The 11,604-nt window shown below is 36.1% G+C and overlaps 1 protein-coding gene across 1 annotated transcript in view; it reads left to right on the forward strand.

Moving 5' to 3' along the window:
• Positions 1-11,604, forward strand: part of LOC115064680 (leucine-rich repeat and IQ domain-containing protein 1-like) — a 155,215-nt gene that overhangs the window by 16,603 nt on the left and 127,008 nt on the right. The window contains exons 3-5 of the mRNA XM_029542030.1: positions 1,745-1,818; positions 4,787-4,880; positions 10,881-11,060. Coding sequence (XP_029397890.1) covers positions 1,745-1,818; positions 4,787-4,880; positions 10,881-11,060 — 348 coding nt within the window. The remainder of the gene's footprint in view (positions 1-1,744; positions 1,819-4,786; positions 4,881-10,880; positions 11,061-11,604) is intronic.

Consider the following 11,604-nt stretch of genomic DNA (forward strand, 5'->3'; position numbering starts at 1 on the left):
GAGAGAGGAGAGAGAGAGAGAACGAACTAGAAAGACATAGAGAGAAATGACAGAGAATTATTATTAATGTTAGACCCAGCTCTTCTTTATCTGAGTGTTATGAACAATTACAAAATCCCAATGCTAACAGGAAGAGAGGAAGAGTTAACTACAAAGACATTTCCAGTTATAATAATGAGTTTAGGAAAATAAGTGTTTGTATTAAAGTTTCAGGTAAACTGGTGTGATTTTAATTTGCAAATAACTATAGCAATGTGTTTTTATGCTACAAAGTACTGATTGATCTGTCTCCAAAAGAAATGCCAATCAAGATGAAATTAATTTGTGAAAACAGCTTTTATTTTGAATGCTATATATTTTATGTGTCAAAGATCATTTTATATTCCTTGCTTGAAAACGTTTCTAGTGACCTTTATAATATGGAAAATAAATAGAAGAATTTTGTGTCAATAATTTCATTATTACAATTTAGCATACATTATGAGAATATATATTTTAAATTATTTATGGCAAGGATAAACCCATTCTATTAATATAAAATTTTATAAGGTTGTTTCTTCTTATTCCTCCCAGACTTATTATTTATATGTATTTGTATATATTCACACACACACACACACACACACACACACACACACACAATATGTTGAGTATGTTCTTGTTATTTGTGTGCACTATATGTTTTCAAGGTTTACACTCTTCATTGGGCAACTAATAAGTGATCTAAACCCTGGGAGAGGCTCACTTTCCTCCTTACAGTAGTCACTGGTTGCCTCTACACTCTTGGCTAGAAATCGACCCCTAAAATATATCCCCCCTTTCATGTTCAAATGCCCCTTGATAATGCCAGTACACCTTTTTCCAGGGGAAACTGCTTCACAGACAATTCTGACTCTCACAGTTTTTCTGAACCCTTCTCAGGATGTTCCCTAAGCCAAAGATTCCATAACTGTGATGCAGGTCTATCCTTTGGAGCTGAGCTCCCCATAATTTATTAATCTCTACAGTGTGTCCAGTTGTGGTTTACAAACACACACACACACACACACACACACACACACACACACACANAGAGAGAGAGAGAGAGAGAGAGAGAGAGAGAGAGAGAGNNCNNTGTGTGTGTGTGTATGATTGTAAGAATAATAATAGAAAATTGGCTATGCTCTACAGTGATGAAATGGAGGAAGTGATACAGTTTTATTTAAATTAGAAACTTAAAATATTATAGTAAACCCCCAAAGCTTGTCCTTTAAAGATTTAGACCATGTGTTTAATTAAACTAAAGATGGGAGAACAAATAATGTATTTTCTGTATGACTAGCTTTATAAAAAGATAAAACAAAAAAAAAATAATAACCAAATAGTTACCCATTTTAAATTGAATAGCAAATACACATCAAAGCCCATGGTATTTGTGACTGAAATGTGCAATTCCATGGTAATTTCTTTTTTAAATGAATCAAAAATCTTCCATTATTGTAATGTTCCATGGTAAATTCTCTTTAAAAATGAACAACGATTTTCCATAATAGGATTACTTACATTCTTAGGCTTTTTACATTTTTAATAAATACTGTTACTCAATGTTTTAATTGTACTGCATTGTATTATGCAATTATAGATAATTGTATATAATTTCTTGTAATTATGTAATTGTATTAGGTAAATGAGTTGTATTTCAAATGAATTATATTAAGAATATGCTTGCTAATTTTTTCAAAGGTCTTTTATATTTTCTTTTTAGTTTAGCCACAATTGTACCACTTTTTCATCTTGTGTCTTTGGAGAAGCTGGATGTCAGCAACAATTGTCTTTCTGGTAAGGGTGGAATTCTATTTGTTATTTTGAATAATAGGATTTCGAGTTTCTGCTTCAAATAGCACAAAGGGTTGTTATAAATACATATGTGCTTGTACATATAAAGATGAGTAAAATGATCATCGCTAGAATTTTTATTCCTGGATGTTCACCTATTAAAAGTTGATTAAAGCATCATAAATTGCACAGATCACCCTGAAATATTTTTCCCAAGTCCACTCCAAGTCAGGCGCCTCCAAATAGCAGCCACAATCTGAGTTTGCCACCATAAGCCAATTTTGCCTTATATTAAACAAATAGTATTGCCTCCAAAATTCTTCGCTTAGTATTTGTATGAAAACATAACATATCATTTTTTCAATATTATACATGTTGATGATAATGTTTTCTATTCACTAAAAGTATACAATTTGTGTCTACATTTTCTTTTGACTGGTGGTTTGAAAGTTTAGGTATCATGAATGTAAAATTTATGCAGATATTATTTTTTTTACTTTTATTTTTTTATAGTTCAGTCGTATCCCCTCTCCTGGTCTGCCCTCTCACCCTCACACTGTTCCTCCTCCCAGTCTCTAAAAGGATGTTCCCACCCCTCCCTTACCCCCCCCCCCCCAAGCAGGCAGGTCTCATAAGGGTTAGGCACATCTTCTCTCAGAGGCCAGACCAGGCAATCCTCTGCTGATATGCACTCACTGATAAGTGGATATTAGCCCAGAAACTTAGAATTCCCAAGATACAATTTGCAAAACACTTGAAAATCAAGAAGAAGGAAGACCAAAGTGTGGATATTTCACTCCTTCTTAGAATGGGGAACAAAATACCCATGGAAGGAGTTACAGAGACAAAGTTCAGAGCTGAGAAGGAAGGAAAGACCTTCCAGAGACTGCCCTACCTGGGGATCCATCCCATATACAACCACCAAACCCAGACACTATTGTATATGTCAGAAAGATTCTGCTGACAGGACCCTGATACAGCTCTCTCTTGTGAGGCTATGCCAGTGCCTGGCAAATACAGAAGTGGATGCTCAGAGTCATCTATTGGNTGGAACACAGGGCCCCTAATGAAGGAGCTAGAGAAAGTACCCAAGGAGGGAAAGGGGTCTGCAACCCTATAGGAGGAACAATGATATGAATTAACCAATACTCTCCAGAGCTGTGTCTCTAGTTGCATATGTAGCAGAGGATGGCCTAGTCAGCCATCAATGGGAGGAGAGGCCCTTGGACTTGCGAAGATCATATGCCCTAGTACAGGGGAATGCCAGGGCCAGGAAGCAGGTTGGGTGGGTTGGGAAGCAGGTTAGGGCAAGGGTATAGGAAGCTTTGGGGATAGCATTTGAAATGTAAATGAAGATATCTAATATCTAATAAAAATATGTATATAAATCTCTCAACAGTTAGGCGCCTCTCTCACTGAGGCTAGACTAGGCAACCTTCCGCTGTATAGGTGTCAGGGGGAGGGCGACCTATATCAGTTGGTCTATGCTGCCTGGTTGGTGGCTCAGTGTCTGAGAGATCTCAGGGGTGCAGGTTAGTTGAAACTCCTGGTTTTCCTTGATGCCCTCCTACTCAGCCTCTTCCAGCCTTTTCATTAATTCAACCACAGGAGTCCCCAACTTCAGTTCATTGGTTGGCTGTTAAGTATCTGCATCTGTCTTAGTTGGCTGCTTGTTGGGCCTCTCAGCAAACAGCCATGCTAGGCTCCTGTCTATAAGCACACCATAGCATCAGTAATAGTGTCAGGCTGTGGAGCCTTGCCTTGAGATGGATCCCAAGTTGGCTCTGTCACTGGATATCATTTCCCTCAGTCTCCTCTCCATTTCTGTCCCTGCAGTTCTTTTAGGCAGGAACAATTCTGGGTCAGAGTTTTGACTGAGATGGCTACCCCATCCATCTGCTTGATGCCATCTTTCTGCTGGAGGTGGACTCTACGAGTTCCCTCTCCCCATTGATAGGCATTTCATTTAAGGTCTCTCCCTTTGCGTCCTGAGGGTCTCTCATCTCCCAGGTCTCTGGTAAATTCTAGAGGGTCCCCCCACTTCTTACCCCTCAGTGTTGTATATTTCTATTTATTCTGCTGGACTTCAGGGCTTTTCTCTTATTCCCCCTGCCCCAATACCTGAAACTGTCGCGTAAGTTTTAGTGTCAGATTTATTAGTCATTTCCTCTGACACTGGCAACCTGGGCTATTTTGTGTATTTTCCAGCCAGCATGATACCCATCATTTTGCCAGTGACATGTGATGAATTCTCAATATTTAAGCATCTTCTTCTCAATCCTTTTTTTCTATAAATTCTATTTTCTTTCATAACATTTCTACTTTGATCCAGCACAACAGACTTTATATTCTACAGTATTTCTAGAGGAACAATATGTTTGTAGACAGAAAATTACTTAGATCAAAGAAAGATCAGGGAGATCTTTGTGTGCTTCTTTTCTGTCAGAGTCAGATGGAGAAATGGGTATGTTATGTCAGTGTCTTTATGTGAACACATACATTTACATCTGTAGTCAGTATTAATTTTTTTGTGGGAAATAAGTCCACACACATTGCTTTGGATAGCAGCCCAGATTTGTTTACAAGGGTTTCTTCTAAAAGTATAATAGGTCTATATGAGTCTGTCTGTGTTTATTTAGCTTTAACAATTATTACTTTATGTTTGGTGTCATAATTTTCATTCCAATCATAGTAGAACATGAAGTACATCATCTCGTCTAGTCCTCATACATCAAGACAGACTAAAGCTTAACTTTAGAAATTATTTGCCCAAGTTCACACAGTTGCTAAATGGTAGAAACATAATTTATACTCATCTATTTTCTCTCTCTCTCTCTCTGATGCAAAAGTGTAGAAAATCATTTTAATGGAGTAATAGGGAAATGGTGATTAATTTATGACATTTTATTTTTAAAACACCTATACTTTTAATATTTTAAAAATACATTTTAACAAATTTTCTTCTTTGTAGATCTAACAACTGTCATGTGTTGGTTCAATGCATGCTACTCTCTCCGTGAGCTTTGTCTTACTGGAAACCCAGTACTCCAGGAAATAAACTGGAGGTAAGGAATCCCTATATAATCCATGAATATCTTGGATATCTGATTTTCATTTTGCCAAATGTTGATAAAGTGATATCATATATTTACCAGTTCTTGAAACAAAATATGATACAAAATTTCTTATGAAAATTATTCAGATTACTTGAAAATAGTTTATATTCTCTTTGAGTGTCATAAAAACACTTCCAAAATATCACTGGCCTACACATTTCCTCACATATCATTGAATTAATGGAAACTTGAAACAAGTCAACCCACTCTGATATTAACTGTGCTTTTCTGTAGAGGAGCAATCTTTTGTCAATTCCTTGTGAGCCAGTTAAATCTTGTAACTTACCATTTAAGCTATTTTTCTTCAGAAAGTTGGGCAGACAAAATAAAACTGGGTTGGTGTACTTCCTTATTAAAAACTCAGCCTGTCATATTTCAGTGAGATCAATTGTTCTAATATACATTTCATTATCTACAAGAAGATATTCATTTATCTAGAGGGTTTAAAATCAAGTCTATAAAATATGGATTTGTTAATGAAAGGACAAACTCAACTTTGATACAGTTTCCTTTGGTGAACTTTATATAACCCCATGGTACCAACAAAGGGATTAGTTATAGATTTTCCCAATGGATTTCTTACTTTCATGTCAAGCCAGTGATAACATGCAAAAAACCTGATGCACTGAAAAAAAATCTCTTTTAAAACATAATCCACAGGCAACATTTGAAATCTCCTCTGAGAATTTGTTTCATTGACCAATGATTAATGGTGCTTGTTAAGTGGCAGAATACGCATCAGGAAGTTTTCACTGAATGAAATATTGATTTGGCTCTTGAGTAGGAGGAGCCCAGCTGGAAAAACTAATCTCGGAATTTCACAGTGTTCTTATCCTTCATTTCCAGCATTAATCAGCTTTCTCATAGATTCCCCATAAGCTCCAGTGTCTGACTGGTGAACTTAAGGACAATCTACACACTGTTGTCTTTTAGAGGTCTGAAGACAGTTCGTTTCAAAACTTAAGGAAGGAAAAAAATGATTAAAATAAAACACTAAACCCTATTTGAACCTTGAATATATGTCTCATAGTAACATATTGTTACTGTCTTGAACATCCAAGCGAATTTTGACATCTAAAAGAATTTCAAATTAATTTGATTAAAGTGAATTGCTTGGGGACTTTTGTGTGCTAAAATGAGTAAGACAACAGCAAAATATGCCTCACATAGAAATTCAGGGCTAGCTCACTCTTAATGAAAATTTACTCTCTCTATAAAATACTTGATATAACAATATTATTGTCAATAGCCAAGTAGAAAATATTGGTTGGTAGAAATATTGTGTTGTCCCTTCTTTATTTGGTTGTTTATACATGAGTTGTGGCTAATAACTGCAAACTGCCAATATTTTGGAAGACATCCAACATCCAGTGCTGTTCTTAAACTTACTTTTCCCCATTATTTTCTTTATATAAAATAGGAATATTTGTCTTTAAATGAAATATGTGGGGTCATATGCACTTACATCATCTTGGATATGATAAAATAGTTTTATATTTTCCTCTAGATTTATATTAGCATACGCAGTTAAAATGACTTTTTACTTTGTAATTATTTTGGATTGAATGCTGTTGCTTCTGAATATTTGATGTATATTAATCACTCAGTGTTCCTGGAGTATTCACCTAAGTAGTGAACTAATCTCTGTAATATGAGAGGTTAATAATTGTTTTTATAACCTCTCTGTAAAATGAGATATTAATAATAGTTTTTATTTTTATTAGGCAAATTCTTGTTGGTATTTGTGATATATAAGATAATACTACAAGTTTTTGCCTAATGCTTTTTAATTTACAATTTAAAAATTATTAGAATTAGCTAATTTTCAGTTTCCTTTTTCCTTTTAAATATTTTATTTTTTGAGAGTTTCATACAGTGTAGTTTGATTATATTCACCCTCAATACCTCCTAGGTTCACCTTCACCTTCCTACCACCTATCTCCTAGTACTCAGGCTCTTGTCCTTCCTCCCCTTCCTCTCTCTCCTTTTCCTTTTTGTCCTGTGTGTCTGTGTGTGTGTGTGTGCCTGCGTGTGTGCATGTGTGTGTGTGTGCATGCATGCATGCGTGCATGTGTGTGTGTGCATGCACGCATGCGTGCATGTGTGTGTGTGCATGCATGCGTGCGTGCATGTGTGTGTGTGCATGCATGCATGCGTGCATGTGTGTGTGTGTGTGCCTGCGTGTGTGCCTGCGTGTGTGTGCGCGTGCGTGCATGCGTGCATGCGTGCATGTGTGTGTGTGTGTGTGTGTGTGTGTAGGCAGCCCAACTACTCTTGAGGAGGAGACCTGCTTCATTGAGTAGCTGACCTACAATGAGTCACACCATTAAAAAACAAAACAAAACAAAACATCAGGACCCCCAGAGCTCGTGTCTCTAGCTGCATAAGTAGCAGAAGATGGCCTAGTAGGCCATAAATGGGAAGAGAAGCCCCTTAGTCTTGCAAACTTTATATACCCCAGTACAGAGGCACGCCAGGACCAAGAAGTGGGAGTGGGTGGGTAGAGGAGCAGGGTGTGGGGAGGGTATAGGGGACTTTCGGGATAGCATTTGAAATGTAAATGAAGAAAATATCTAATAAAAAGTTTAAAAAAATCCAAGGAACCCACCTTTCTCAGCAGCCATCCGATGCTAATACTTACTCAACTGGTGGTGAGATTCTCTGCTTACCTTACCCACCATTCAGGGATTGTATCTGGTTGGCCACTTACAGTCTTTGCAACCCCTCTTCCTCAAAGTTCCCTGAACCTTTTCAGGGGAGGATTTACCCTTTCCTAAGTCTTCATAAGGATTCCATGCTTAAAGTCAGTTGAGAATGTAGAATTGGTTGCATAAAGTTTTTCTATATTTATTTACTCATGCTACCTTTTCACCAGTAAAATTAAATTTTTTGCCATGAAAATTTAATATTAGAGAAGAGAGTCACACATCTAATAAATTTATATCCACTAGTTATCTCTCTCCAAGTTATTATTACACATACCTGTGAACTATTTATGACATTCGTTTTTTTCCCTTTTATTGAAAAATAGATTCTTGTTATGCCATCTGCAAAATCCAGCACTAAGTACAGCGACCCATGTCCTCTTTTGGCACCATGTATAAAGTTCCACACTGTATATATCCTGCACCTGATTGTTAGTTTGTTACAGTGGGCAAGCCTATAGTGACACCGTGTTGTCACTCAAAGACCTGTCAAATTTACTCTGCTCAATACATCTCCTATGGGTTTTGGCAAGTGCATGATCATGTTAATCCTCATTGAGAATTCCACTTCCTTCAGACTCCATGCTCCTCTGCTCTCCTAATCTGTGATAGACCGTGTTCTTTTTAACCTCCTTCCATAATTTCACATTTTCATGTGGATCATATAATGAGAACCAAACAGTAAAAAGCACCATTATATTTGTATCTTTCTTTAAATATGAATTTTGTTTTCTTCATGCTTTGGCTTTGGGCCAAAAGCTTTTCTTCGGCCCTCAGTAATCTCTTAGCCCTCTGTACAAGTTCATTTCTCCCCACCTACTGAAGGACAACTTGCTTGCTTCCAGCTTTAGGCTGTTATGAATAAAGTAGCTGTCAGTGCAGAGATTGTACAGGGTAGTGTCGACCTGGGTTCATAATGCATTTAAATAAATCCTAAGGATTATTGCTTGATTTTATAGACTAGTATATTTAGTCTTTCAACAGATTTGTGAAACTGTACTTAAAAATGCCTGTGACATATTGTGGTTAATATCAGAAATGTAAGAGAATTCTGTTGCTCTAGATGTCTCCTGTCCTTTGATTGTTATCAGTGTTTTGGGCTTTTCCCATTGTCAAAGATGTGTCATGGTAGCTCATTACTGTGTTACCTTGCACATCCATCATGAATCTGAAGCGGCACATCTTTCCACATACTTGTCTTCTGTAAAGACTCCTATTAAATGTCTTAGTGCTCTATTGCTGTGACAATACAGCGTGACCACACAACTCTTATAAGAGAAAGCATTTAACTGGGGCTGACTTACAGATTTAGTCCATGATGGTCATGGTATTTACCATGGTGGCAAGCAGGCAGAGTAGCTGAGAGTTCTACATCTGGATCCACAGACAGCAGGAGCAGAGATAGTGGACCTGGCTTTAGCTTTTGAATACTCAAAGCCCACCTTCAGTGACACATTTCCTCCAGTAAAGCCACACCTTCTAATCCTTTTAATTAGTACTATTCCCTGTTGGCTAACCACTCATGTATATTATTCTATGGGGATCATTCCTATTCAAACTGCCTCATTAAGGTATCTGTTCCATTGTCATGCTCATTTTTAAATTGGTCTTATTCTTTGTTTTGGTTTTCATTTGTATATTTTGAGTAATTCATTTATTATATTTATATTTTTCAAATATTTTCTTCTCCCTTAAGGTTTTAGTTTCCTGTTTTCCTATTTTCCATACATCAGAAGTTTTAATTTTAATTATATTCAGCTTTTCAATGTTTTTTCCCTTGATCATGATTTCTTTTTGTTTGATCTAAAAGATTATCAGTGCTCTAGTTTTTTTTTTTTGTTTCTTTACCCTGTTTATCTTTTTTTCCATTTTTCTTTTATCTCCTATATATTTTCATTTTACAGTTATGTCCATGATGCATTTTGACTTAACATTTGTTAAAGGCATAAATATGTCTATATTTGGGACTTTTTCATGTAAATGTCCATAGCTTTGATTCATTAGACTGTGTTCCTATTTTTGTCTCATTTCGTGTTGGTATTGGTGTTGGCATTGGTTTGGGTGTTGGTGTTGGCATTGGTGTTGGTGTTGGTGTTGCTCTTGGTTTTGGTGTTGGTGTTGGTGTTGGTGTTGGTTCTTGTTTTTGTTCTCCACCGAATCCTAATCCATGCTATCTTACATACTGAATCTTCAGCCATTCTCTAGAAATCAGATGTTGTCTGTCTGACATTTGTTTCTTCTTCAGTTGTTTGGTATCCTGGACCTTCCACCTCTCCATTTGAGTTTGTCTGTTAATATTGGATAAATGCCTTCATGGATTCGGAATGAGACTCAACTGAATCTGTAAATTAGTTTGGGATGTACTCTTGATGTGGTAACATTTGACTCCTATCCATGAGCATGTTTTATCTCTCTGTTCTATGGCATTGGTTATAGGTTTTTCAGGTTTTCTATGAGGATCTCATTTCTTTAAGTATATGTTTCACTTGTTGAAGCAGGCCAGTTTTCCTCTGTGACTGTCCAGTGCATTAAAACAGCCTTACTCTCTGTTTGTGAAAGATTTAGGCTGGTACTTCTAATAACTGGCTTGATCCTCAGTGTTTGCTATTTGTCCTGTTCTTGAGTTTTGCATTATAAATTGATTTTTTTTTTTTTAGCCCAAGCCTCAAAAGGTCTATTGTTACAATCTTTAGCAACTCAAGAGACAAAATAATTTTAGATGTCTTTGATCATACAAAAAAAAAACCTTTTTCCATCCTGTTTTAACACTACTGACACTATATTTTAATGAGACACATAAAATTTTGCCTTAATTATAAAGAGCAATTTTCAAAAATATTATCATTATAAGATGAAGTTTTTCTCATTATTCTTTTATAAGAGCAGCCTTTTTGTTTTGCAAATTTTGACCCAAGTTTCTAACACTGGTTCTCTCATTTGCAATCTGAGGTTATTATTCATTACGAGACAATGTTGTATGTGACAATGTTGTATATGACAGTGTTGTATATGACAATGTTGTATATGACAATGTTGTATATGACAATGTTGTATATGACAATGTTGTATATGACAATGTTGTATATGACAGGATTTTATGTTTTGAGTATTTTAGCTATCCCTTCCTCTGCAAAATCAAACACATTTTCTGAGATAAACATTCTATGCTTGTTATGTGAAATGTATTGTTATTTAAAACACAAGTACTTATCAATCTTAGTAACTTCTTCTCTGATTCTAATAGAGATTCTATACTTAAAACTTTACCTGCTCTGAGAGTCCTCAATGGTGACATGCTGAACTCTTATGCCAATGTCCATACTGAAGAGTACTATCATACAGACCTAAGATGTTTCTTGGCCCTTTGTCAGTACCAGCTTCAAGAGTTCAACTTATTACCTGAAAAGTATATCATACAGAAGAGGTAAGGTTCTAATATTCCTTCTGTTGTATTTAAAGAACTGATGTAATATAAACACATGATTAAATATATAACTACCACATTGACACTAGTTTGATTAGAAGCAATGTGTCTAGGCATTGTTCTATTATTATTCTGAAGTATTATTATTATTATGTATTATTATTCTGAAGATCATGTATATCTTAAAATATGTCAATATGTACTTTGAACATAATTATCTAATAGTTATAAATTTATTTTAACAATATTTTTTTTTCTTTTTTTATTAGCTATTTTCTTCATTTACATTTCAAATGCTATCCTGAAAGTCCCCTATACCCTCCCCCCACCCCGCTCCCCTACCCACCCACACCTACTTCTTGGGTCTGGTGTTCCCCTGTACTGGGTCATATAAAATTTGCAAGACCAAGGGGCCTCTCTTCCCAATGTTGGCTGACTAGGCCATTTTCTGCCGCATATGCAGTTAGAGACACAAGCTCTGGGGTTACTGGTTAGTTCATATTGTTGTTCCACCTATACAGTTGCAGACCCCTTCAGCTCCTTG

The sequence above is a fragment of the Mus pahari genome, chromosome 9, assembly GCF_900095145.1.
Source record: "Mus pahari chromosome 9, PAHARI_EIJ_v1.1, whole genome shotgun sequence".
Taxonomy (NCBI): Eukaryota; Metazoa; Chordata; class Mammalia; order Rodentia; family Muridae; genus Mus; species Mus pahari.